At 43.6% G+C, this 26,432-nt stretch overlaps 1 protein-coding gene across 3 annotated transcripts in view; it reads left to right on the top strand.

The window, feature by feature from the left end:
* The first annotated feature begins 4,929 nt into the window (after positions 1-4,929).
* The window catches only part of KHDRBS3 (KH RNA binding domain containing, signal transduction associated 3), a 114,511-nt gene continuing 93,008 nt past the window's right edge, over positions 4,930-26,432 (top strand). For all 3 annotated transcript variants that reach the window (XM_028736109.2, XM_077932722.1, XM_077932721.1), the window contains exon 1: positions 4,930-5,475. In XM_028736109.2, the coding sequence (XP_028591942.1) occupies positions 5,388-5,475 (88 nt within the window). In that variant the 5' untranslated portion in view covers positions 4,930-5,387. The remainder of the gene's footprint in view (positions 5,476-26,432) is intronic.

The raw sequence follows: 26,432 nt of genomic DNA, 5'->3' as shown, positions 1-26,432 counted from the left end.
TTAAAACACATGCTTTTCATAAGCTTTCTTCCCGCTTATGGATTACTTTTGGTGTTTATCCTTTGCAGCAGACCACTTAATCTTACCGGAGTACTTTACAATTTAGGCCCTCAGCCTGACCTATTTAAACAACGTTGGATACTGTCAGGAAAGCTGCATGTTTCACGCAGGCAGACAGGTATTTATAACTGCTCAGCAGCAGACAGTGATAGCTATAGCATCATCTGTGCCACAGAAACACCATCAATGTCTTTTATAGCAAGAAATGATGAAGAAGTCTGAAAGTGGCTGAGGAACTAAGATGTGATCAGTTAAATGTTCCAGTGTATTGCTATATTAATCTAACATCATGTGAGCTGCAAATGCAGGATAGCAATCTACCTAGGCGTTGCAACAAATGGAAACTCAGAAGGGGAAGCCAGCAAACAAGCCCATTTCTTCAGTGTGTAAGTGGAGGGGGAACCCAGGAACTAGGTTAGCGAGTGTAGACACTTGATTACGACTCCTGAGTAAGCTCCATTGAGTTCTGTGGTTCTTATTCCTAGCGTAGGGCAGATAAATGTAAATAAAAGGATAGAAGGCTACTTCATATGACCTATTTATTGAACATTTATTCTGATTTGCTTAGTTAAACTTTACACAGAAGTTAGTTGCATCTGGTCATTACTGAGCATTGGTTCTGATTTGTTTGCAGGGAGGTTATATGAGCATTCATCCCGTAGTCATCTCAATTTCCTTGTTGGATGTACATACATCTTCCTGTTAGTTATTCCTTCCACACTTTTCAATGCATTCCCCTATCACTTTCCAAACTGCAAACAGGCTGTTTCTTCTTTAAAATCAGTGTGTTGCTAGGGTGACAGAGGGCTTTGATCCACATTAATTGTGCAAACCTAAAACTCTTGCCTGATATGAATACCTTCTTTGAACATGCTGACAGTCTGGAGATGCCCTGATTCTCTCGCTGAAGGTTTGTTCTGTGTGGGGTCAAGGTGGACTTCAAAAGGAAGGTGTTTTAAGATTGGAGTGTAAGACTCATCTAAATTCAGAAATTTTGGCACCATGCTTCTTAGCAGTTCCAAACAGATTTGGCACTGTGGGAGTAGAGCTCTGTCAGTTCTGAATTCTGCTGCCCTCACTTTCTGAAGCACGAGAGTTGAGGAACATGCCAGGAACAGCATGCAATGCTCGATCCTCCAGTCCCAGCATGTGCGTCAGGAAAGGTGGAGTAATTGAATGATCAAGTCTTAACTCCATCCTCCGCTTCTGTACTTAATGCACAGTAAGGACAGGAATAACCTTTGCGTGCAAGTTTTATCTTTACTAGAAAGGTGGATGCATGGATTTAAAGGAAAAGTCACCACCTGCCTTTGTGTTGAAGAGGATATGCACGTTCTAAGGATTCCTTCCTGTGTTAATAGCAATATTCTGTTTTTAAACACTCAGAACTTTGATTTTCCATTTCTCAGGGTAGATTAATTGAGTTGCATGCACTGTGCACACTTGAGACTAAAGCTCAGTTTGTTCAACAAGGACATTACAGATGGCATTGCTGTTATTATACAAGGCGTGTTTGTTCTTGTGCCCTTGGCTGAAGATTATTTCCGTCTCGTACTGCTATTTTTGATATATTTTTTTTGGTGTGGTGTGGCACTCCAAAAGATGGCTAACTTGCAGAGAACCAAGTGTGTTAAAGTATATGTGTTAATTATTTTTGTTAGGTATGATTCAGGGATTAAAAATATATGTATTTGCCATCTGTTCCTACCACTGCATGATTTATTTTATTTTAAAAGGCATAGATACTCTGTTTTTCTATAGAGAACACTCAAAACAGTTAACTAGTTCGAACAATCAGTCACATAGCACATAACATTTTTTAAAATGATCAAAAATTAAACATGGTTCAGTCCTAACACTGAAAACAGATTGTGAGGCTGGGCCTGGCTCAGATTGGATCCAACGGTTTTATAGCAATTTATGGTACTTTGGGCAGTCAATGGGAGAGAGAGGAGAAAGGGACCTGTTGCTACATTTTGTAGAGCATACAGGGAAGCCACTTGTGAGCAGGATTTTAGCAGAAGTCTATAGGACATCTCAGCTTTTCCACAACCATTTTTCTGCAAAAGTTATGTGCTTCAAGGGTATATAAATGTGTTTTCACTTTGGTGATGCTGGTTGATTGAGCCCAGAGTTCCAGAATTTTGTTTAACACTTGGTTTACACAGTAACCCTTGACCTGATGTTTGCAAAGGTCTTAATGAGAGTTTGTTAGAGTTAGCTTTGCAAAACATTTTTCAGTAATCTATTGATTGTTCTAGTTTTGCTAAAGAGATGATAGGAGGTTGGTTTTTCTATGTGAAAGCATACCAACAGGCCCTTTAAAAAAAAAATTCCCTCCTAGAAGCGTACTTGCATTTTACCTCATGAACTAGTATTTTCTTTCTGATTATCAAGTACAGTAGCTGTGTTTACTTTGCAATCATACTTGAAAATCAGAATTATCATAAACAATGCATTTTTTTCCTTGCTCTATTGTTAGATCACCCAGAGCACATATATACCATGTAGTGGCTCTGTTTTTGGTTTATAACCATTCACCCAAGTATTTTAACATGCATGAGCATGGTAACAATAATTTAAATATATACATACAAGGAGCAATGGAAACATTTGTGAGCAGAGACTTCTGCACCCAGCACATTACGCTCGTGGAAGTTTCCATTGCCTTTTTCTTGAGTATTTTTCTCCAGCATTAATGCTGTTCCATAGTGTGTAGATATGTCACACAAATTGTTAATTTGTGCAAATCAGGTAAAACTTAATAGTGCTTGTATCTGCTCTTACTGACCACTTTATTTAACATTGTTGACAACTTTCATCGCTGTTCCAGAAATGTTACTTACAAAGATGTTTGTTTTTAGTTTTCTATCTCTCTTTGGAACACAGGAAACAGTGATTCATTGATAGAACTCACAAAGGCCAAGGAGAAAGTTATCCAAGGTCTTAAGTAAAAATAGTGCCATAATCTATCAAGTGCCAGATGGGTTTGGTGGAAGCAATGGAGAGCAGAGTCCATTTTGGCCACCTCAGTGTTCAATTTCATTGTAAACTTATGTACCTGATAATAGCAGCCTCTTGTTTCTTAATTGCAATTGTATCTCTCCTTTCCCCAAATGAACCCACTGTGGCTTGTATGAGTAATGTTATCTTAAGTTATCTTATTTCCAGTGGCTTCCTTTTGCTGCTTATAAGCAGGACAAACTACTCCTTAGGATCACTTAATTAACAGATGTGTTCTGATGGTCTGTCCTTTAAAAAGGAAAAGATATTCTGCTTTTGGAGAGTTGATCAAGATGAGAAGTGAGAAACGAGGGAGAGAACAAGAAGCCTGGTCTTTTCCTTGGACACCATTTTCCTAACTCAAGTTGCCTCTGAAGTGGCCAATGACCTGCTTCACCCAGTCAGATGGGTGGCATATAAACAATAATTTTTTATAGTATTATAATCATAGGCATCTCATATGGAGAAGGGATGATGCAACTGAGAGACAGAATTTTTTTTACTTTTCCAGGTCGGCTGGCTTTTAGAACTAAGTTTCCTTTTTTCCTCTTCCCTTCCAATCCATCTTCCTTTCGTGTAATTTCTTCTTCTTCTTCTTCTTCTTCTTCTTCTTCTTCTTCTTCCTCCTCCTCCTCCTCCAAGCCTGCTGTCTTTTTTGTGTTACTGTTCTAAAGCTTTTTTTTAAAAAAAAATCTAAATAAATTTGAGGCAGGGCACTTATTTGGCTTTACCATGAGGTATAATGCGGTTTTAACCGTTTTCATATATGTAGCTGATTAAAAGCAACAGGTGTCCAGCAAGACTTTGGTTTTGTTACTTAAATTGGCTTGCATTCATTCTTTTGATTTAGATTTTAATCATTCTTCTCTGAGTTTTACTTTTATATAGCATTGCATGTCATTAACTACTGTTTCAATTTATTGCACTTATGGCTTCATTATTGTGATGTGTGTGTGTGTGTATATATATATATATATATATATATATATATATATATAGAGTATTAGGAAGTGTTTATTGTTGTCCTGAGGTGCTTTGAGCTCAGCTTGGATGTTGGAAAAGCAGCATACAAGTATTTAAATAGAATGTATGTCCAAATGCATTAATGTAGCAGCATTTTATTATAGCCTTGATGACCTTTATTTTGTATCTTTGCTTTTCCATAATAAGGAAGGGAGGCGCTCTGAAAACATTCCTGTTTAGAAAAAGCTTAGAAAGCTGAGGCGATTTTAACCTGTTTTCGTGATTTTTGTTTCAAAACATGACTGCGGACTTTCCCCTCAGTTTTACTGTTTTATTTTTCTGTAAACCGCTTTGAGGTTGCTTTAAAAAATAACAATGAAGCGGCGTATAAATTTTGTGAACTAAATAAATGAGGGAGCGAGCGAGGCGTTGAATGCGCCCTGAGGCGGCTTTGACGGCTCCACCCACTGTCAATTGGCGCGAGCGCGCCGCTTCAGTGAATGACAGCAGCCTCGCGCGCTATATGCCCGCCCCCTCGCTTCTCTCCGCCCAATCGCCGCAGCGGGAAACGCTCGCACCCAAGCTCCCTTCCCGCCCTTTTGCCGTTGACTTTGGCGCGCAAGTCTCAAAACACCAGCGAGGAGCAAGAGGAGACGCCCCGCCGTCCTCCAGCCGAACGCAGCGGGTTGGGGTGAGGGGGGAATCAACCAATCGGAGACCGTGTTACGCTTTCTTTCGCAGACAAGCGCGTCTCCTACCCAGTAGGCAACAAAGGTGGGCGGGCTCGAGAAGCTCCACCTCCGCCTTGTTCCGAGTTGCCTGAGAAGGGAGAGCAGGGGGGCGTGGCTTCCTGACAGCCGGGGGCGTGGCGTGCGCGGCTATTTAAAGAGGACTGCGCCGGCGTTCGAACGCTCAGTCGCGGCTCGTAGCCGGTGCTGGCGGCTGCGTCTGGAGAAGGAAGCGGCGCTGCTGCGCTGCTGGTTTGGATAAGCAGGATTTTGGTGGGGAAAGCAGAGGCGCGCGTGGCTTTTCCTGGATGCGCCCGGCTTGGAGGGCGTAACAAGTGTCGCTTCCTCCGCGATTCCCCCCTTTTTTCGTATTTTTGCTGCTTTCCCCTTACCTTGCACCTTAATATTTTTATTTTTATTTTGTTTCCGTTTTTCTCCATTCCGAGGCTGCATTGCAAGCGAGGATTTATTTGCTGCGCGGCTGCCGCTGCACCGCCGTTCGTGCGCGCGTGTTTTTCCTGTTTTCCTCTGTCTCCTTCCCGCTTTTCCTCCCTCTCCTCTTTTTGTTTTCTTCTGCCTGCGTGTTAGGCGAGCCCGGGTCCCCCCACCTTCCCTCGGGCAGGCGGGCGGGCCATGGAGGAGAAGTACCTGCCGGAGCTGATGGCGGAGAAGGACTCCCTGGATCCGTCCTTCACCCACGCGCTGAGACTGGTTAACCAAGGTGCGGACATAGAAAGCCTGCAAATTGCATTGAGGAGGGAATGGGCGTTTTGCAAAACAAAACGGGGTGGGGGGTGTCTTGATTTTTGGGGTGAGGGGGAAAGACAAAATGCAAGCTTATTTTCTGGACGGAGCAACGCAAATCGGGTGCAGTGTCCGCTCGGAAGTAATTAAATGAGTCGTACGGAAGTAGGATTGCACCGCCCTAAACCATTTGTTTTTGTTCTTGTTGTGTTGCATTACTCCGCGCGAATAATGAGAAAGGTAGACAATAGGCGCTTGGTAAGAAAAATAGGGGGCGGTGCCATGGCACGGCTGCCCACCCTGGAAAGGTGCTGGTTTTGTGTTTGGGGTGTCGTTCCTTGCAAGTGCAGGAGATCCCTTTAAACTGGCTGCCCGCAGACTTTGGAAGCAACTCCGAAGCGTGAACTAGGTAGGGGCTTCTGGGTAAGTCCGCATTGGATGGGTAGCTCATGAGCTGCAAAGGCAATTGCATCTTTCAGAGTGTGTGTTTGTGTGTGTGAGCTTGCATTTCTCCAGCGATAACGTGGCACCCCGGGGTGCTCAAAAGTGCTTTTTGTTGGGTGTCCTCTCTGTAATCCTAGCAGCATCTCTGCAAGGTTCCTTATCCCTATATTGCAAAGTGGGGGGGGGGGGAGAGAGAGAGAGAATGGTTGCAACTGTGGCTATGCACCCAATGAGTTCCAACTAGAATTGAGATTTGCAATCAGGGTCTTGCTGCACCTTGCTTTCAGCTGTGCTCTTCCTGCTTGTACAGTTAAGCAGCATAGGATGTGGGCTGTTAGTCCTTTGCATCCAGTGGCAGCATGCCTTTAAACACCAGCTGCTGATGGCAACAAGGGGGTGTAGCCTTCCTTGTAAGCTTCCTGTAGGTACCTGGATCGCCACTGCTGGAGCCTTCTGGTATGATTTGGCAAGGCTGCCTTTGTTATATTTTGAGATGGATGCAGGAAGTGTGCTAGAACGGCTTGGGATTTTGTAAAAAGCTGCTTGAGTGACTGGCTCTCCCAGTGTGAAACAAAAGCGGAGATGGTGTGTTTGGGTTCTGAGTGATAGGCAGCCTCATTCAGGTGCAAGGAGTCTGTATTGTCTGGGACTGGAGGGCTTCTTAAAAAGTATGGGAAATGAGAGCCACGTCCTCGTGAGGGTCCTTATGGGACAGCAGCACACCCTCCTGTTGACAAGTGCCTTTTAGCAGAAGGAGCTGGAGGTTCTTGAATGCATCTGGGAGTTCTCAGACAAAAGTTCCCTCTGTGGAAACTTCATTTACAGGCTTTGACCAGATGCATCTTAAAAGACAACTGTTCATAACAGGCATTTTAGAAATGTGCTACATGAGGGGTGATCTTCTTTCTGGTACTGATTTTGGGGAAGCAGCCCTTGGTAAAGCACTGGATGATTATTGCTGAAATTTTGTGTTTCTGACATGTATTTACAGGGTTTGGGGCAGGGAATGGAAGAACAAGCACTCTGTAGGAACAAAAGATTTGTAGGCTCCCTCGGGGCAAGGCAGGCAAGCTTATGTTCTAGAAAGTCCTTTAGGGGGTGGACAGCAGTGGATAAAAAACTGGTTTCCCCCATCCACACTAGAGGAAATGGGGTTGAGCTCTCTGGGGAGTTGAATGAACATGTGATGCAATAGATTTTTGGGGGGAGCAACATAACCTTTTTCTTCACCCAAAGCTCTAGTGGTTAATTGCTAAAGGAGGGAGTACAGTGCCATGATGTTTGGGAGAGGTCATTAGAGTTGTGTTCTAGAAACTGGTGTGCAAGGAAACACAATAAGAATGCATCAGGTGATGATACCTTGCCCCCCCCCCCGAAACTAGGGTCTGTGTGAGTTATTCACTCACTCAAATAGGCTGAGAGATCAGTGATCCACACACCTTCCCTTTTTGCTAGCCTGAGCAGGTACTTTCATCTTTCCTGCCTTTGATCTCACATCTGCTTATGAGAATTTGTCATGGTGGGAATCAAGTGGCATACTCCAGAGCTTGGTCCCCCCCCCCCCCATTGGTACTGGCCAATTCCCTGGGGCGAAGGAAGCCACTGTGTGCCTGTGACCCTCAAGTGTGTCTCACCGTCACTGGACCCAGTCCCAGAGGGATGTTCCTGCTGCCTCGGGAATTTTTCCCTCTCTGAATTCTCCAATTTCTTTGGAGTGGAACCAAACTCCCCAACCCTATTTTTCCATAGCATCTCGGAATATGAGGTGCTTCGGCAAACTATGCAGCTGTGAAGTTGGTATCTTTTTCTATAGTCTGTGTCACCTTCACATTAAAAGGGAATCTGACATCTTCTGGTCAGTAGCTTTTTTTTTTTTCATTTTGGTGGAGAGGGCATCTAAATATCACATATTACCGACGTACTCGAACTGCACAACTAAATAGCTCTTTGACATTTTGCTCTTTCGAGGCATCTTGTATATATACCAAGAAAGGTGTGTCTTGACATTAGAAAGGTTTTTTTTTTGGGGGGGGTGGTGGACATGGAATTGCTTCCGTTTACTAAGTATTGGTTCTCTTCCTCCCTCCCTCTCCCCCCCCCCCATTTAAAAAACAGCAATTTTCAGTTGGATGATTTCTTCCTGACCTTGATGTTTTCACGTTGCTGTTGGGCTGTGTGTGCATGGGAGAAGCATGATGGATGTCTTGATCACCAGCAAAGTGGCCTTCATTAGCTAGGAAGCTGAGAATAACAGATGGGACTTGCAATAAACAATAGGTTGCCAGGAGCTGCCAAAGTTTGAAGTGATGCTTTCCTATTGACATCGTGCTCATATTAAAACTAATCCTGCAAATCTGGCAAGCGGTGCTTGTTTCTGAGCTTCTAGTTTTAAGACAAGGCTCTGAAAAATAGGGAAAGGGCTGTAGCTCAGTGGTAGAATATTTGCTGTGCAGGCAGAAGGTCCCAAGTTTCAGTCCCATTCATCTATAGATAGAGACTCTGGTCTGAAATCCTCAAGAGCTGCCGCCAGTGTAGATACTGAGTTAGATGGCCCCATGGATCTGACTTGGTATAAGGTAGCTCCTTCCTATATTCCTAAAAGGGTGCTTTATAACAGTTGGAAGGGCGGGGTATAAATAATAAAATTATTATGTAATAAGGCTGAAAAAGGGCTGTTGAGCATTCCAGACAAACCTTGCGGCCCCATGAGTCCAATGGGGATTGCTTGCTAGCATCTTTAGGGTGGTTGCAACCTGTAGGACAGGTTTGCATCTCTGAAAGTCAAATGATGGACAATGGCAATATGTTCTGATGGCTCACACAACTTGGGATTTGCATATTTTTCTGACGCCTCTCAGTAGGAACTGTCAGAAGAGAGGTGCTTCATTGTGTGTGATCTGTCTGGGACATGCTTGTGACAGACAACCAGTTATTTTAAGGTCCATAATGATGTGTGGCTAATACCTAGACATAGCTTGGAAAAGTGGGAAATAGGTCTAGCAGCTGCTGTGATAGCATCTTCAGAGGTGTCAATCCACTGAATAGTCATTGCTGGGGAGCAATGGTTGATAATGCCGTTTGCTGTTGTGCCCTGCTTGTGGGCTTTCCTGAAGCGTTTAGCTAGCTGGTGTTGTGGAAATGGGATGCTGGATTACGTATTCTGGGTTGTATCCTGTGCTTGTCCAACTAGGCCCACTGATGAACTTAAGGCCGTTGATTTCCAGTGCATCTATTCCAAGTGAAACTTAGTTGGATGCTACGCTTCATTTTCAATTGGCATTGTTTTGACTTCTTTGTGATTGCTACCCTGTGCTCCTTGGGGATTGAGGGAACAGCTGTAGCTCACTGGTAGAGCATCTGCTTCACATGCAGAAGGTCTCAGGTTCAATCCCCAGCGTCTCCAGGTAGGGCTGGGAAAGACTTCTGGTCTGAGATCCTGGAGTCTGAAGAGACAGTTGTCAGTCAATGTAGATAATATTAAACTTAGATGGTCCAATGGTCTCACCTGGTATAAGGCAGTTTCCTGTGTCCCTGTGAAGGGCAGGATATACAATTAATTAATAAACAATAAACCTTTCGCATGATCTGGTGGGGCTTCTCTGTTAGACTGATGCCAAAATCTGCTCAGTTATGGGGCAGTTCATTCTGATGCAAGCTATTAAAACTGCACAAAGCACGGTGTGTTTGCGTCACAGAAGACGTCATATCATTCCCTTCTGCACAGTGCTAGAACCCCTACTCTTCATTGATAAGATTTGGTATTTAATTTGAACAGTTGGGGAGTTGAAAAAAGGAAGTACCTATGTATCCTCCCCAAAAACTAATTCAGGTGTAGCTGCTCTGGAAATTAAATCTGCATCTTTTGAAAATTACCTTTGCAAGAGTGAGCAACTTGCAGCAGGTATCCTGTCACAACAGGTAACCTGAGCTGTAGGTTAGTGCTGTACATCTCTACTGCTTTCAGTATGACTTGGGCACCCATGAAAACTGCCGTTTTGGTTCTGCTGGAATCTAACCTTAAAGCAACATTGGGTGAAAATAAGGTGTATTTTTAACACTGTTAACCTCTGTCTCTACACCTTAGAATTTGAGGTTACCCAGTAAAGTTCACTGTATGTAGCTTCAGGATGGATAGAAGCCAAGACCCTATACAACACACACTTTAATTTTTGATACTGCTTTTTTAAAAGCAAATGGTGGACTAGGAAGATAACTTAGCAAATCAAGTTTTATCAGGTTGCTTGTGATACTAGGTTAACCTCTGACTATTTTTGCCAGCAATGAACCAAAATGGAATGAAGAGTATGTGTTTCTTGAATGCAGGCTACTGCAACTCTCAGTTTGCACATTGGCTGCATGACATGCCAGTAGAACTTAAAAAGTAGGTTGATTTAGCTGTAGGAGCAATAGGAAATTAAGAATGGAAAAGAGAGATTTAGAGCTGGCAATAACTGGTTACCTTTATCTTTTGGGGGATTAATACAAATCTGAAAAGGTCTTTAAAAAAATGTTGGACAGAATTTCCACATCCAGTCTGCTGAGCCAGAGCCGCATGTACTTGGATCTCTATTAATAATATCAGAATGACACTTCTAATGCCCTCATTGAGGCATGCAGAGTGTGGAGAGCTCTGTTTGTGCATCTGTCTAGGATTCTGCAAGAGCAGTTTTGCAGTGATGAATCACTGAAGATTTTCACCTAGTATGTACTGAGCAAAGCACTGTAGCCGCAAATGTACTGTCTCAATTAAAAGGCAGGCTTATGTAACCTTTATAACTGCCTGCCTGCGAGCTGACCCAGAGTACATGTTTCAGATTTAAGAGTGTGAAGCAGCTACTGGGTGAAAAGAAATGACAAGCAAACTCCTTGCATGGTATGTTGTTTTTCCCCCTTTTTGCACAGAAGAGGATGAGCTCTTCCTAAAGAACAGCATAGCAGTAACATAAAATGCTTGTTTACATTTACAAGCTGTTGGAATAATTGTTGTATTGTTTTGTTGAGGCTTTCACTCCACTGAAGTATCTCATTCTTGGAGTGGCAATCAGCTTTGTAGCTCCAGGTTTTTGCCAGTATACCCAAGTGGAAGTCACAACTAGACGTGCATTTTATTTATCCTAGAAATTATATCCAATTTTTACATTTAGTAGAAGTCACTCAAAGCTGCTTGCAAAGTAAACAGACAGGCAACAACAACAAAAGTTAAATTGTTTTTAATGATGTGATTGTTAACAGGACCAGTGTGGTGTAGTGGTTAAGAGCGGTAGACTCGTAATCTGGTGAACCAGGTTCGCTTCCCCGCTACACATGCAGCTGCTGGGTGACCTTGGGCTAGTCACACTTCTCTGAAGTCTCTCAGCCTCACTCATCTCACAGAGTGTTTGTTGTGGGGGAGGAAGAGAAAGGAGATTGTTAGCCGCTTTGAGACTCCATAGGGTAGTGATATAACGGGATATCAAATCCAAACTCCTCCTCCTCCTCCTCCTCCTCCTCCTCCTCCTCCTCTTCTTCTTCTTCTTCTTCTTCTTCTTCTTCTAAGCAATTCAGGACCAAAAATAGTACCAATAAAACAAATAGCCAGGTCATGTAGTAAACAGGATCAAAGGCTTGTTTAAGACCAAAATGCCTTCCAAACACTGGTGGCACGCGAAGACGGAGATGACATAGCTTTTTGGGGCAAGGAGTTTCACATTGGGTGCTGCCACAGTCAAAGCCCCAGGATAGATTTAAGGGCGTGGGGAAGTGTAAATCATTGTGCTGGTTACTTAACACTGCATGCAATACAAGCCAGGACCAGGAGCAGGTGCAACTGGCACACCAGCCAAGACTGGGCATAAGTTCTCCTGGCCAGATGTGACACCTGGCCATTTGATGACAAGACTGGGCTCAGAATTTCTCTCTGGTTACGACGATGATCTTTCAAGCATTGTGCAACCCTTTCTGGAACAAACTGACACCCTGTCCCTGCACCAGTAGGTGAAATGACCAAGAACACCTTTGCCTTGTTTTGATAGAATTTCAGTACATTAAACCCTCATTCAGCCTATCACTGACTCAGCTTCAGAACTTCCCTGGAATGAGATGACAAGGAGATACAGAGCTGTGTTTCCTCAGCATGGGGATAAGATTGAACTGGTTCCTGAGCAGTAGTTTCTGAGACACGCCTGCAAGGAAGGACAGCCCAAGCCCCTTCCAATGCGAAGCAGACTGGAGCAACAGGAACATGCTCTGCTCTCTTTCTCCCTGAAAAGAAATAGTCAACTTAGGGCAGCCAAGGCTCCCCACTCCCAAAGCAGGCCTGTAATAACCTGACTGAAGTTCAGAATCTGTTTTGTGTAGGAATTATTGCAGATGGGTTGCTGCTGTGTACCCAAGCACACCAGCCAAAATAAGAAAAGAAAGATAAAGGGAAATTACAAAACCCTCTCTCAAAATTAAGTCTGCACAACTTGTTCCACACACAAAAAAGTGAGCCCTCCCAGATGTCACCTGGAAGCTTACCTGTATTTCCCCAGGCTCCCTCCCTAGGAGATTCTCCCACCTGTTTGTATAGTGAGAGTGCTGCTGTTGTGACCAACCTTGGATCAGGATGTGACCTCGACTCATTGGGGATGTGAATCTTGACTTGTTGGTTGAAGCCGTTTGCTCTACAAAATGGGTGAGCAGAACTCGGGATTACAGGACCTATGTTTTTTCTAGAACCATCTGCTGGGGCAGATATTTGCTCAGGTGCAGTCAGATGCAAAATGGTGGCTGAGAGGGTGAACGTTGTATCGCAATGGACATCATGAGTCATTGAGTGGAACCTGTGTATTTAAGTACAGTGGTACCTCGGGTTACATACGCTTCAGGTTACAGACTCCGCTAACTCAGAAATAGTGCTTCAGGTTAAGAACTTTGCTTCAGGATGAGAACAGAAATTGTGCTCCAGCGGCGCGGCAGCAGCAGGAGACCCCATTAACTAAAGTGGTGCTTCAAGTTAAGAACAGTTTCAGGTTAAGTATGGACCTCCGGAACGAATTAAGTACTTAACCCGAGGTACCACTGTACAAATTGTATCTTGAGTTACTACTGATCAAGATCTCCAGGACCTTTATTTTGAGCAGGGGAAAGTAGTTGTCTTGATGCTGGCTTTTCGGGAGTCATCATTTACAGTCTACTTCCTGTCCACCTTTGCTCTACACGGGCTCCTCTTGAAGTCTGCTGTGGGAAGCTGCCTGACTTTAGCTGGTGCGAGTTGCACGCTTGGGCGCAACGTTTTAAGGTGCCAAGTTTGAGAACTTAAAATAGCTTGGGCACTGGGTATTTTAGGAAATGCAATTTCCCTTGCACATTTCCTGTTGTCAGTCTAGGGTGGCCTTGTTGTATTTGCTTTCTCAAGGACTGGCCCCAAGATAAATAGAACCTTAGGTGAAAATGCCACCACCTCCCTCACACAGTGGTCAGTTTTGTAGTCTTGCAAAGTTGTGTGCCTTTTCAAGTTTGCAAGAAACAAAGAAAAACCCGCTAAGCTGTTAGGTTTTACAATGTCCATTAAACGTGCCCAGAGCTACTTCTCACCTTCTCACCTTCACCATAGCTCACCGCAGACAGTACTCTCAAATACTGAGCTTTACTTTGGTGCCCAGGGCAAGTTGCTAGCCCTGGCCTTCACTGTTGGAGGATAGACGGATAATGACAAAACAGGTTCGTTCTTGGTGTAAATGTTTGGAGCAGACTCCATGCAAAGGCAGGCTAAGCTCCCCCTCCCCCCTAAAAAATGACAATTGAAGATATTATTCCAAAGTTCTGGCGTAGCAGCAACCCAGCTGATCATATTCTAACTTATGCCTCTTCTAGAGTTGCATTGGTGGTGGACTATTTCTGGTTTAAAGTCCATTCCATCTCATTTGTATATTGGCTTGCATTTTTTTTAAAGCAACAAACCCACACAAACATTTCCATTTCTCTCAAGATAGACATTTCTAGATAGTTTTGCTAATGGTGTTCTTTGTGTGTGGTCACTTGTGCGAAGTACAAAAGCCAATAGATTCTGAATAGTGATTTGTGCGTTAAACTGGGAGGTTCAGATCAGGCCGGTTCATAGCGTAATTGCCAGATGCTACATTCCTCAAGCAGGGACGCGGGTGGCGCTGTGGGTAAAACCTCAGCGCCTAGTACTTGCCGATCGTCAGGTCGGCGGTTCGAATCCCCGCGGCGGGGTGCGCTCCTGCTGCTCGGTCCCAGCGCCTGCCAACCTAGCAGTTCGAAAGCACCCCCGGGTGCAAGTAGATAAATAGGGACCGCTTACTAGCGGGAAGGAAAACGGCGTTTCCGTGTGCTGCGCTGGCTCGCCAGCTGCAGCTTGTCACGCTGGCCACGTGACCCGGAAGTGTCTTCGGACAGCGTTGCCCCCCCGGCCTCTTAAGTGAGATGGGCGTACGGGCAGGGGTACCTTTACCTTTACTTTACATTCCTCAAGCACAGAGGTCAGCAAACATTTTCAGTAGGGGGCTGGTCCACTGTCCCTCAGACCTTGTGGGGGGCCGGACTATATTTTTTTTTGGGGGGTGAACTATTTTTGCCCACCCACAAAGAGGCCTGAAGATGCTTCGCTTTACCTGTCCCAGTTGTCGTCCCAATAGCCACAGTTGGGCTTCAGCCAGCCAGCCAGCCAGGCACTGTGGCGGGGTAGGAGGCTGCGTTGGCTGGCGAAGACGGAAGCAGCAGCCCCGACGGAGGAGCCATGGATGGAGGTAGGGGAAGCGGGGCGTCGCTGGAACTTTTACCCACCACACCTGCTGCTGCTGCTTCCTGAGAGGCACCACGGAGAAGACAGAGCTGCCTGCCAACCTGCGGCTACAGCCACCGCAACAACTCACCTGAATGCCATGGGAGGAATGAGGGAGGCAGGCATGCAGTGCTAAATAAAGCGTGCGAGGAAGCTGCGTGGAGAAGGAAGGAAGGGCGGACTGAGGGAGAGGGAGGAGGAGCAGGAAGAAAACGCAGCCAGTGTCACATGCCCGCTTGACAGCGCCGCCCTGCTGAGGTGGGCAGGTGGGCAAGCTGATTCCCGCCATCAATGGAGCCCGGTGTAGGAAAAGATTGCTCCGCCCCTGAGGAGAAAAGCACCGCCATGTGAGGGAGAAGGAAAGAATGTGCACCCTGGTGATTCCCGGACTGTCCACAGGCCGGATCTAGAAGGTAGTTGGGCCTGATCCAGCCCGCGGACCTTAGTTTTTCGACCCATGCTCAAGCACCTCTTGTTGGCATGTGGGAAGTCCCAGCGCCAGTCCTTGACATTTTCTAAAAGGATTAGCTGATAGGAAAAACTTCTGCCTGAGACCCTGCCATTTGGGAGTAGACAGAACTGAACTCTGTAAGACCTGGTTTATGCAATTGCATGCTTTATGCAATTGTTATGGATTATTATTATTACAGTGGTACCTCTGGTTACGAACTTAATTTGTTCCGGAAGTCTGTTCTTAAACTGAAACCGTTCTTAACCTAAGGTACCACTTTAGCTAATGGGGCCTCCCGCTGCTGCCGTGCAATTTCTGTTCTCATCCTGGGGCAAAGTTCTTAACCCGAGGTACTTCTTCCGGGTTAGTGGAGTCTGTAACCCGAAGTGTTTGTAACCCGAGGTACTGCTGTACTTTGTGTAGTCTTCCATGTGTCTTCCAAGGCGAGCTTTGTATCTTTAACAGTAAACAACATGTTTAATGCTTTATTATGTAGAATTCAAAGAACAGCAGGTTGGATGAAATATTGATTATTTGCAATAGCCAACTTCGGAATGCATTGGTTTGAGGGGTTAAAAGGAAAATTGGGCAGTTTATCTGATGAGGAATATTGGATTAGTTGGGCTGGTGTGCTGTGAATAAACTAGATTCCCCCGCTCCCCCTGATGAACTCTGTATCTTAACGGTTGCATGCATGTACCATATTTTTTGCACCATAACACTCACTTTTTTCCTCCTAGAAAGTAAGGGGAAATGTCTGTGCGTGTTATGGAGGGAATGCCTACGGGTGGCATGCCTACGGATTTTCCTCCTCTAAAAACTATGTGCGTGTTATGGCCGGGTGTGTGTTATAGAGCGAAAAATACGGTAGTTATGTCAGTAGGCAATATTGCTTGAGTAGTTTCTGGGACCAGCACAAACGCCTATGCATATGCAGGACAGGTTTTTAGAAGCCTGATCTGCCAAAGAGTATACTAGAAAACCCTGTCTCTTCTGTGTTGTATTTAGAAGGTCACTTCTGATAATTCACTGGCTTCTCAGCTGCAGTGAGACAAACAGAATTAAAATATTCACAGAGTTACATAGTTAAAGTGCACGCACAAGATCTAGGATTCCACATTCCTGCCTCTTGAGAGAAGCTGCTTTTTGATGCTTAAAGGATCTGAAACATTCCCTGCTTGGGTATAAAGTCAGCCTATTTCAGCCACAATTGGGCATCTGGGTCCTATTGATTTCTTCTTGAATTAAGCATTTCATTAAACTCCCATTGAAGTCAATGGCACTTAAGAAAACCCAACACCTAACTGGTGTAGTTGTGTTCCATGTTCACCTCCAGGAGGTGTGAACTATGGTCTTTGTCTGGACTACACATCACATCAGACAATAGTTTGAAAGTTTTCAGCACCAAGAAAATGCTTACTTCTCATGGTTTCTTAAGAGCAGGGAATTTGTGCCTCTCCAGGTGGTGATGGACTACAGTTTCCATTGGCCCCTGCCAGTGTGGCTGAAGGTCAAGCATGACAGGAGATCCACAGTTTCTTCACCTCTGGTTATAAGTAAACGAGTCAAGGTTTTGGCAATAAAACAAGCCAGATTCTACCTTGTTTCACCTTGTTGGCAGTACCTGGTAAGGAGCAGAGCAGGAACCTTTGAGCCATGTGTACCAGTATGTTACTTGTTCACATTAAGGCATGATTTGTTTTAAACTGTAGTTTAACTGGGCCTTTGTTTAAAAAGTGCATTGAACAGAAATTCATGCATGCATGCAAAAGATTTTCTGAAGTATTGTTAAACACTTGAAACCTGCTGCTGTTAACTTTTTGTAGAACAGTAGGGGTCCAGCAGGAGATAATGAGAAGAGAATAATACACTTTTAAGCTGGATACCTTGCTTTTCCTTGAAGAGAGGAAAAAAGAAACCCTTTCAAAAGAAAAAAAAACCCCTAATTTTATTCAGCTAACTAGCATAGAAATCACAAAAGGTGCAAACACTGGAGTCTTCAGTTTTGGCACGCAGTTGCTTTTAAGTAGCAGAAATCAGGGGATTAGTTAAAAGCAAGTATTGTCACGGTGCTGAAAAGAATGCCTGCCTAGCATTCTGGAAAGTTAACTGCCAAGAACTTGGTGCAAGTTCAGTTTGAAATGGCTGATTTAATTCAGTTTAAACTACTAAGAATCAGGTTCTCACTAAAATTAGTCTCTGCTTCATTGTTCTAATCCTGTGCACCTAATCCTTGATAGTAACTTAGACTTTCCTCTACATAAATCATGCAGCAGCTCTGTGGTACCGGCACACCGTGTCCGGTTACTTTGAATAAGCTGTTTGAACTGCTCTAACTCTATTCCTAATGGTAGAAGTCATTCAAGACAGCTAGAATGGGTTTTTATGCCTGCATGCTTCCTTACAGTTGGTGATTTTGGCAAAGGGTTTTGAAGAATTGCACCGCTTGCTTTCTGCCTACATGGCTACGGAAGATATGTGAAGAGTAATTCTATCATATGTTCTAAGGAAATTCATGAAGGTTATTTGCTGAATACCTGGCTATTTTGTTGGTTTTAGGTTGTGCTTTTGGTTTTAATTACATGGTTTGTTGTACTCTGCTTTAGAGATTTAAACAAAAATTAAGCAGTTTATAAATTGTTTGTGAGTAATAAGGCTGGGAGAAGAAATGGCATTATCCACTGGAGGTGTGGAGGAAATTCAAGTGGTGGTAAACGTCAGGCAAAGCTGGTTGGGAAACCTGATGACAAGCAGGTGATGTGTGATCAGAGCTTCTGTCCAGGGAAATAGAAACTAGAGGCAACAAGACAGAAAGGAAGGAACAAGCATCTTTGAGCACAAATGAAGGTTACTAGTTCTTTTTTCATTGCGTGCAAAAAGTACATGCCTGTGCAAGCAGTCATTTCATGCTATTTGTGTGCTCATTTGTGACATAAATGCCCTGCTCTTCTGAGGAGCCCAGATAATCTCCCATCCATGAGGCTTCTGAGGTTATATAGGAATAGAACTGTGCCTTTTGACCATTATCTGTTAGTGCACATAATCCCGCTGTACCCCTTTTTATGACGTCTTTATGACATTTTGAAATATTCAAGTATTTTGGATGTGCCTAAATTGGTTGTTGCCTGGAAATCACAATATTTTGCAGTCCTGTCCCAAGTTCACTGGGTCTGTGCATTTAAAACATCATTTTGATTTGCTGGTAGAAGGTGATTTTTCAAATCACAAGCTTCCTCCTGAGTAAGCCTACTTAGTGTTTTCCTGAGCAAGAGTTGTTGTATCAGTACATATTGACTGGAGCTAAATAAGTAATATATTTCTGAGGAAAAGAATAAAAAGTGTCTGGTCATTCAGCCCATGTACCTTTTTTGTATTAGAGAGTTACATTTGCTTAGACAAGTGGCTCTTGAAAACTAATTAAAATATAGCCAAAAATTTGTAATTTACCGGTAAGTGCCTGAAATATGTCCAGAACTTTCAAGCAGCAAAGTCAGTTTTTCCTAGAAAGCAAAATGCCCACGTTGTCTTGTTGATATGTCAAATATTCATCATGGTCTGCAGTAATTGTGTATCATACTTGAATATTTCAACTTGGTTACTGCTTGTAACTTTTTATTTAAAGGAGCGTAGAATGTAATTCATTGTACTAAAGAATTGTGGTGGCAGTATAAAAACTAACTCTTTTGTATTCACTTCATACTTGATTTTAAAACCATTAACACTTAAAAGTGGCATCTTCAAAATGATTAACCTTTTAAAAATCATTGTTATCCATCATGGCCTTGCACTTGTTTGTGGAATTGCATAACTGTGTTCTTCTGAATTCCTTCCACAATGAACTGGAAGTTTATCAGCTGGCATAGGCTGACTCTAGAGCAGCTTGCGCTGAGGAGAAAGTTGCCAGAGAAGAAAAGTTGTTTTCCTGAAATTCAATCCTCAAATCTGGAATCCATGCACATTTCAGAAGTTAGGAAGGAGGCTTAAGTGGGTAGCCTGTTCATTCGGTAAATAGTTCAGAGTTCAGACTGGGCAAATTTTTTGGAAAAGCTGGGGAGGAGGGCAGTTGGAACTGGAGGCTTCACAAAGTTGGTTATGATGGGTCATATTTATCTGAATCAAGCTTTTGGCACAGAATATTTCCCAGAGACAAGTTGTTTATCCAGCATTGGCTTGAAGGCTTTTCAGATGAGAATTCCACCCCGTAAGTACATTAAAAAAAGAGTAAAGTCAGAATCTTCACTTCCCGAAGTAATGATCTACTAGCCTATCAAATCTATCCACTTCAAGATAGGAAGACAATTATGTCTGCTCAGGCAAGCATCTGACGAAATTTAGCCAAGCAAAGTCAGTAAGCTTGTTCATTGGAAAAGTAGCCTCTCTCTGGGCAGTGACTTCCAGTTTACCCCTTCAGAAAATGACTGTTTAGGTGGCTTACACACAGCTAGAGAAAAGGGGAGAGGCTGGTAGTGTATTAAATACTACTTTCTGCTGATACAGTGCCTAAAGCAGCTTTCACCATCCTAGTGCCCTCCGGATGCTTGGGATTACAATTCCCATAGACCAAGCCACCGCAGTTGTTTAGTTCCTCTAGTTTAAGCTAAGTCAGAACCCGCAGGCTTGCTATCCTATTTCAAGAGATATTAGTTAAATACAGTGGTACCTCGGGTTAAGTACTTAATTTGTTCCGGAGGTCCGTTCTTAACCTGAAACTGTTCTTAACCTGAAGCACCACTTTAGCTAATGGGGCCTCCTCCTGCTGCTGAGCCGCCAGAGCACAATTTCTGTTCTCATCCTGAAGCAAAGTTCTTAACCTGAAGCACTATTTCTGAGTTAGCACAGTCTGTAACCTGAAGCGTATGTAACCTGAAGCATATGTAATCCGAGGTACCACTGTATTAGGAGAACTCTAACTTCAGCATTGGGGCAAGCCACTACAGGAGAACGTAGTACCTGAACAACAATGTTTTTGAACATTATTGTGGTGGTGGTTGTTAGAATTCATTCAGTAGTGCACTTGGGGGAGGGGCAAGTATGGCAGGAATACAGTGGTACCTCGGTTTAAGTACTTAATTCGTTCCGGAGGTCCACTCTTAACCTGAAACTGTTCTTAACCTGAAGCACCACTTTAGCTAATGGGGCCTCCTGCTGCTGCCATGCCGCCAGAGCACGGTTTCTGTTCTCATCCTGAAGCAAAGTACTTAACCCGAGGTACTATTTCTGGGTTAATGGAGTCTGTAACCTGAATCGTATGTAACCTGAATCGTATGTAACCCGAGGTACCACTGTAGAGACAAAATAGGGCTGCAGAACAACAAGCGACTCCTGAAAAATCGAGCACCAGAAATAATTCTGCACCACCTTAGTCCAGCAAGGGTGGGTCATTGGAAAGGAAATGTGGGCCACTCCATCCTTTGAAAGGCTCCTGGATCTTTGATGCCTGGAGCACCCCTCTTGGGGCTTGGGGATACACAGCAACATTTTGTTGGGCAACTATATTCACTGGGCAACTTCGTAGATACATCAGAACCCCTCAACTTTCTACCCATGTACTTCAGAGCACTTCTCTAAAGTGGAGTCCTGTCCCTGTTTTATGGATGGAATTATGCCTTTGAGTCCATGCAGGTATTTTCCAGAAAAGTAACTAGTATGTGCAGATGGCAAACACTTCAGATTCGTGTGGTAAGCTTAACTCCGCGTACTAAAATCCTAGGTTTTTCTCTCCCGTGAACAAGCTTTTAATCTTAATCCTGTGAGTCATCTAAGCTTGCCTTCATAGGAGTCCCTGAATACCTGTCCACATTCATTTAAGAATAAATCTAGCTGTCTTGAAATGGAATAACGTTGGCAAGAGACTGTCCCATTAAGAGCTTTATGTAAGGGTGGATTAGTTAGCAGATGTTACAGGCTAAAGTGTAATAGAAAAGTCGTACGAATAGACCTGGTTTCCAGATCTCTCTAGAAGTAAATACAGATACTTGTTTCCTCCCCTGTAGGCTGCAAAAATGCATGACTGGTGATGGTAAACACCAAAACCACGTCTCTAGTAAAGATGCTCCTTTATGCTGGTGCACCTGTACAATTTAGCTCTGGTTTGTTTTGGTCCCCCCCCCCCAAATTTCCTTCAGAGAGCTTTTTCTACATGGATTTGTCTGCCTAGATACGCCAGCATAGCACTTTTGTGCAGTGCTGAAGATTTGGGGTTACTTTCAGACTGGTGACAGTTCCATGCATTCACACATGGGTCTATTGCTCTTTACCTTTTTATTTTTTAACCTATCGTTGCATAGAGAGAGGGGGTGATGTTGGTGGTCCCTCCTCAATAGGCCATAGTTAACTAACTGGTGGCAAGAGGCTCTATGAGGGGCTACCTTTGAAGGTGACCCGGAAACTACAACTAATCAAGAACGTGGCAGCTAGACTGGTGACTGGGAGTGGTTGCTGGGACCATATAACACCGGTCCTGAAAGACCTACATTGGCTCCCAGTGTGTTTCCGAGCACAGTTCAGAGTGTTAGTTCTGACTGTTAAAAGCCCTAAAGGGCCTCAGCCCTGTATACCTGAAGGGAGTGTCTCCACCTCTATAGTCCAGTTCTGAGGACTTTCTGATGGTTCCCTCACTGCGAGACGAGAAGCTACAGGAAACCAGGCTTGAGGACATTCTCGGCAGTGGGACTTTCCCTATGAAACGCCCTCCCATCAGATGTTACTATATAGCCCAGGCATAGGCAAACTCTGGCCCTCCAGATGTTTTGGGACTACAATTCCCATCATCCCTGACCACTGGTCCTGTTAGCTAGGGGTGATGGGAATTGTAGTCCCTAGCATCTGGAGGGCCGGAGTTTGCCTATGCCTGATTAGAAGACATCTGAAGGCAGCCCTGTATGGGGAAGCTTTTTAAGGTGTACTGTTTTATGTTTTTATATATGTTGGAAGCCACCCAGAGTGGCTGGGGCAACCCAGTCAGATGTTATAAATTATTATTTCACTAGAGATGCAGCAAATAACAGTTTGTGTCACCAATGTTTAAACCAGTGATAACTGATTGCGGGAGGTCTTTCAAATATTTAGGTGTTTTAATTTATAACTATGTTTTTGAGGTTCTTAATTGTTGTGAAATATTCAAAAATGTTTAAAGTTTATTACATTTTATTGCTAATGTGTTGGCTGCCTTGTGCTTCTTTGGGTGGAAGGGCAGAGTATGAATTTCATATAATGCAAATTAATTATTGAGAGGGAAGGATCACATGGAGTGTTTGAACCTATAAGGAGCATGGGGCTGTTGGTCTGAAGAGGGGCTTAATATTCCTGTTTTGTGTGGTGGCGATGGGGAGGGCAGGAGAAGAGGCTTGCTGGGAAGAGTTGTGTCCAGCGCCATTCCTTACCTGTGGCTATTGGTCTTTGCTACTGACTCAACCCTGGAAGCAAAGTCTCCCCTGCAGCTGATTCAGATTAATGAATGAGTGGTGTGTGGCATCATAGCTTTAGTTCTTGTTGCATTCACATAGACTTTTTGAATGCCAGGAGTACAGGAATGCTGAAGTGTGAAATGCTCTGCTTTAAGGCTTGAGGAGCAGGATGCTGGCACAGAAATGTTCATCGGGACGCTGATGCATATGGCTGAAAACTCACAGGATCTACTTCAAGTCTCCTTGCTCTAATGCGTGAAGCTGCAGCTCATGAACAGCCTAAGCAGGCAGTCTCAGTTGAAGTGCATGCCTTCTTGATCATGTAATGAGTCATTCTAAAATTAAAGCATTCCAATTCTCTTGAAAAGGAAGTGCTTCTAGTCAGTTTTGCAATCGGTGGCGGCGAAGCAAACATCTAAAATGGGACAACAGTCATCTTGCACTGTTTGCTTCCATTCAACTCTCATCCCACCTCCCAGTTCGGTTGTTGCTATTGCTGCTAGGAGTAGCCCATCAGTGACCAGTTTGTAGCATTGGGAATACATTTCCAGAACATAAAGCACTGCTGCCACCAGACCAGAGCATGGCTGTCACAAAACTGGACTTTAATTCTGTCTATTTCTCCTGCCAGCTGTTTTGAATAGAGGCAAACTGGATCTTTCACTTTCTGCTTCTCGGCTTTTGATTTTTTCAAACTAGAGTTTGCCTGATTTCTCCACCAATTTGCAAATTTTTATAAAAGTGTACACAACATTTCACCTTTGTTTGTGCATTTCACTCAGTGTATGCACTATTGTGCACAGTTGCGCCTAATTGATTTTTGTACATTTTCAATAATTTTCAGAGGCTAAAAATACTTTTGAAGTCTTCTAAAAAGCAGGAGCAACCTGCTTAAATTGTAAACCAAATGGAAAGCACAAGATCAGTACAACCCATATTTAACAATTGCCAGATCATTGTTCCTTAAGTAGGTCTGTCCTGCTTTGTCTCCTGCTTTTTTTTTTTTTTTTAAAAGTAATTTTCAATTTTACATCTCAAAACAAAAAAATTACATACTGTTATGTATCCAGTGAGTTACCCCCTCCTTTCATGGTTCATTCCACTTATACTTCATTCCTACGATTTTACTATAATCATGTTAATCAGTTTCCCACTCTTACATCACTTAAACATCAATTACACTGTTGTTTTTATCTTAGTGCTGCCAGAGTTCTCAGCTGTGTACAATTATTTTCCATATGCTTAATAAACATTCCCCACTCTTCTTTGAATATATGTTCTTCTTGCTCTCTTATTCTATGTGTTAAACCTGCAGGTTCTGCATATTCTAACATCTTTAGTTGCCAGTCCTCTTTGCCTGGGACCTCCCTCACTTTCCATTTTTTGGGCTACCGAAACTCAAGCTGTTGTTGTTGCATACTTAAAGTTTTTCTGACACCTAGGAATTTATGTCTGGGTTATTTCCAATAAGGACTCTGGTCTTTTTGGGAAAGTTACTTTAAACATTTTTTTCCAGCTCATTATAGATCATTCTTTTACGTTTTTACACTTCCACCACAAATGAAAAAAGGTCCCCTCTGTTTCTTCACATTTCCAACACATATCTGACTCTGCTTTATACATCTTAGCCAACTTACTCCGAGTTAAATACCATCTGTGAATCATTTTCATATAATTCTCTTTCAATGAGTAACATGCGGTAAATTTCAAATCATTCTTCCAAAGTTTCTCCCAGAAGTTTAAATCTATATTGTGTCCTATATCTATTGCCCAGTGTGTCGTTGAAGCTTTGGCTAGCTCGTCTTCTGTTTCCCATTCTAATAAAAAGTTATGCAATTTTAGACAATAGTTTATCCTTATTCTCTTTTTAAAATCTATTTTAAACATGTCATGTAACTTGGTAGTACTTTAACCAATCTGTAACAAGGCTCCTTAAGCCTTCCATTGGTCTTAAACTGGAATCACTCCCTGTAAAATCCAACAAGTCCCTATAAGTTTGGTCTCCTGCTTCTATTCGTCATCTTCAGTCTCTCCAGTTCAGAATTTCAAGCAAATCCCTCCCGTCTCCCATCTGTTTGGCTCTCTCGTTCAGCTAATTAGCTGCATTTTCTGCAGCTAATTCTTGGACTTAAAAATGTAATGCTGCGTTAAAGCAACAGGAGTAACTTATACAGAAGAACAGTATTCCAGGAAAGCTTTTGTGTGTTGCTGTAAAAAAGGTGTTAGTGTATCCCAGACAGTCAACTCACTAGTTTTGCCTCAATATACATTTCCTCTGTTCAAATAAGGAAAAATATGTGGGGCAGTGCATTCATGGTGCATGGGAGCTCCTATTCTTGATAAGTTCCCCATGTCCAGCTAAGTGTGTTTTTTCATTTAAATAGTTTAAAGCTTTTGTTTCTTGTCTATAGCTTCACTTTTGATGGGTGAGAGAGAGAAAGAGAGAAACTACTTATTTTGAATAGTCACCCACATTGTGATAAGTCTTTATGCCTGAGTGGGATCATTGATGGCACTGGCAGGTCAGAATGGGATGGTCCCATACTTCTCTGGTGTGGGTCGTCAGAACTATATTGCAGTAGTGCTTCAATGTGCGCATTGCTCCCCCATTATTTTCATGCGCAATGCAGGTAAAACCCTGCCCTTAAATACTAAAGCACCCCGTGCTTTGGGTCACCTATAGCTTAACAGCTTTGCTACTGGCAGCCTTAATCTTGGCAAAGATGACTTTGGGGATCCAGGCATCCCCAACCTTCAGCCCTCCAGATATTTTGGACTACAGTTCCCATCATCCCTGACCACTGGTCCTGTTACCTAGGGATCATGGGAGTTGTAGGGCAAAACATCTGGAGGGCTGCAGGTTGGGGATGCCTGAATTAGACAGTAATGCAAATTCATATGTTCCCTTTTGATATCAGACTAAATGTTGCCTCTACCTCACTTAACCTTAGCCCACAGAAATATGCTAGAGTGGCTTAACAGGCGCTGCAGATCTTTACAAATGTGGGTGCCTTATCTCAGTGAAATAGTATCTGGACTTATCTTCATGCTTTATCAGTTGAAAGGCTGAAACAAGAAGGTTTTCTTTACAGAGGATGTAACACATTATTTCCCTCTCTTAGACCACTTTCGAAACCGCTGCCTCTTGTGAGCCGGACTTCTAAATGGTTCCTGCTTCTGCTGGCTGGCAGGAGGCCCAAGCTGTTCCTCTGTCAAATTAGTCTGAATTTAAGCCTACACTGAAACTGCAAGGAATGGCATCAACAGATAATAACACTCAGCGGCCCCTTGTCATATCTACAGTCATATCTTATGTTACGTTTGATCAGGTTGCACGTTTTCAGGGTGCGTCCCGCGGCGACACGGAAGTACCGGAAAGGGTTACTTCCGGGTTTGGCCGCTCGCACATGCGCAGATGCGCAAAGTGACATCACATGCATGCGCAGAAGTGGTGAATCGTGATGCGCAGACGCGGAGATGCAGGTTGCATTCTTTTCAGGTTGCAAACAGGCCTCCGGAACGGATCCCGTTTGCAGCCAGAGGTACCACTGTAGTTGATTTTGGGAATTCTCTCAGGCCTCACTGTGACCTTACTTCCATGAGTAGTAGGCAGAATCATCGAGTTGGAAGGGACTCTGAGGACCATCTAGTCCAGTGTTTCCCAACCTTGGGCCTCCAGCTGTTTTTGGACTACAACTCCCATCATCCCTAGCTAGCAAAACCAGTGGTCAGGGATGATGGGAATTGTAGTTCAAAAACAGCTGGAGGCCCAAGGTTGGAGAACACTGCCATACGGGGATCAAACCTGCAACCTTGGTGTTATCAGCCCCATGCTCTAACCAACCGAGCTATCCAGTAGCTCGGTA

The sequence above is a fragment of the Podarcis muralis genome, chromosome 8, assembly GCF_964188315.1.
Source record: "Podarcis muralis chromosome 8, rPodMur119.hap1.1, whole genome shotgun sequence".
NCBI lineage: Eukaryota > Metazoa > Chordata > Lepidosauria > Squamata > Lacertidae > Podarcis > Podarcis muralis.
Note: the sequence above shows the minus strand (reverse complement) of the source record. Positions and strands in the feature narration are given on the sequence as shown.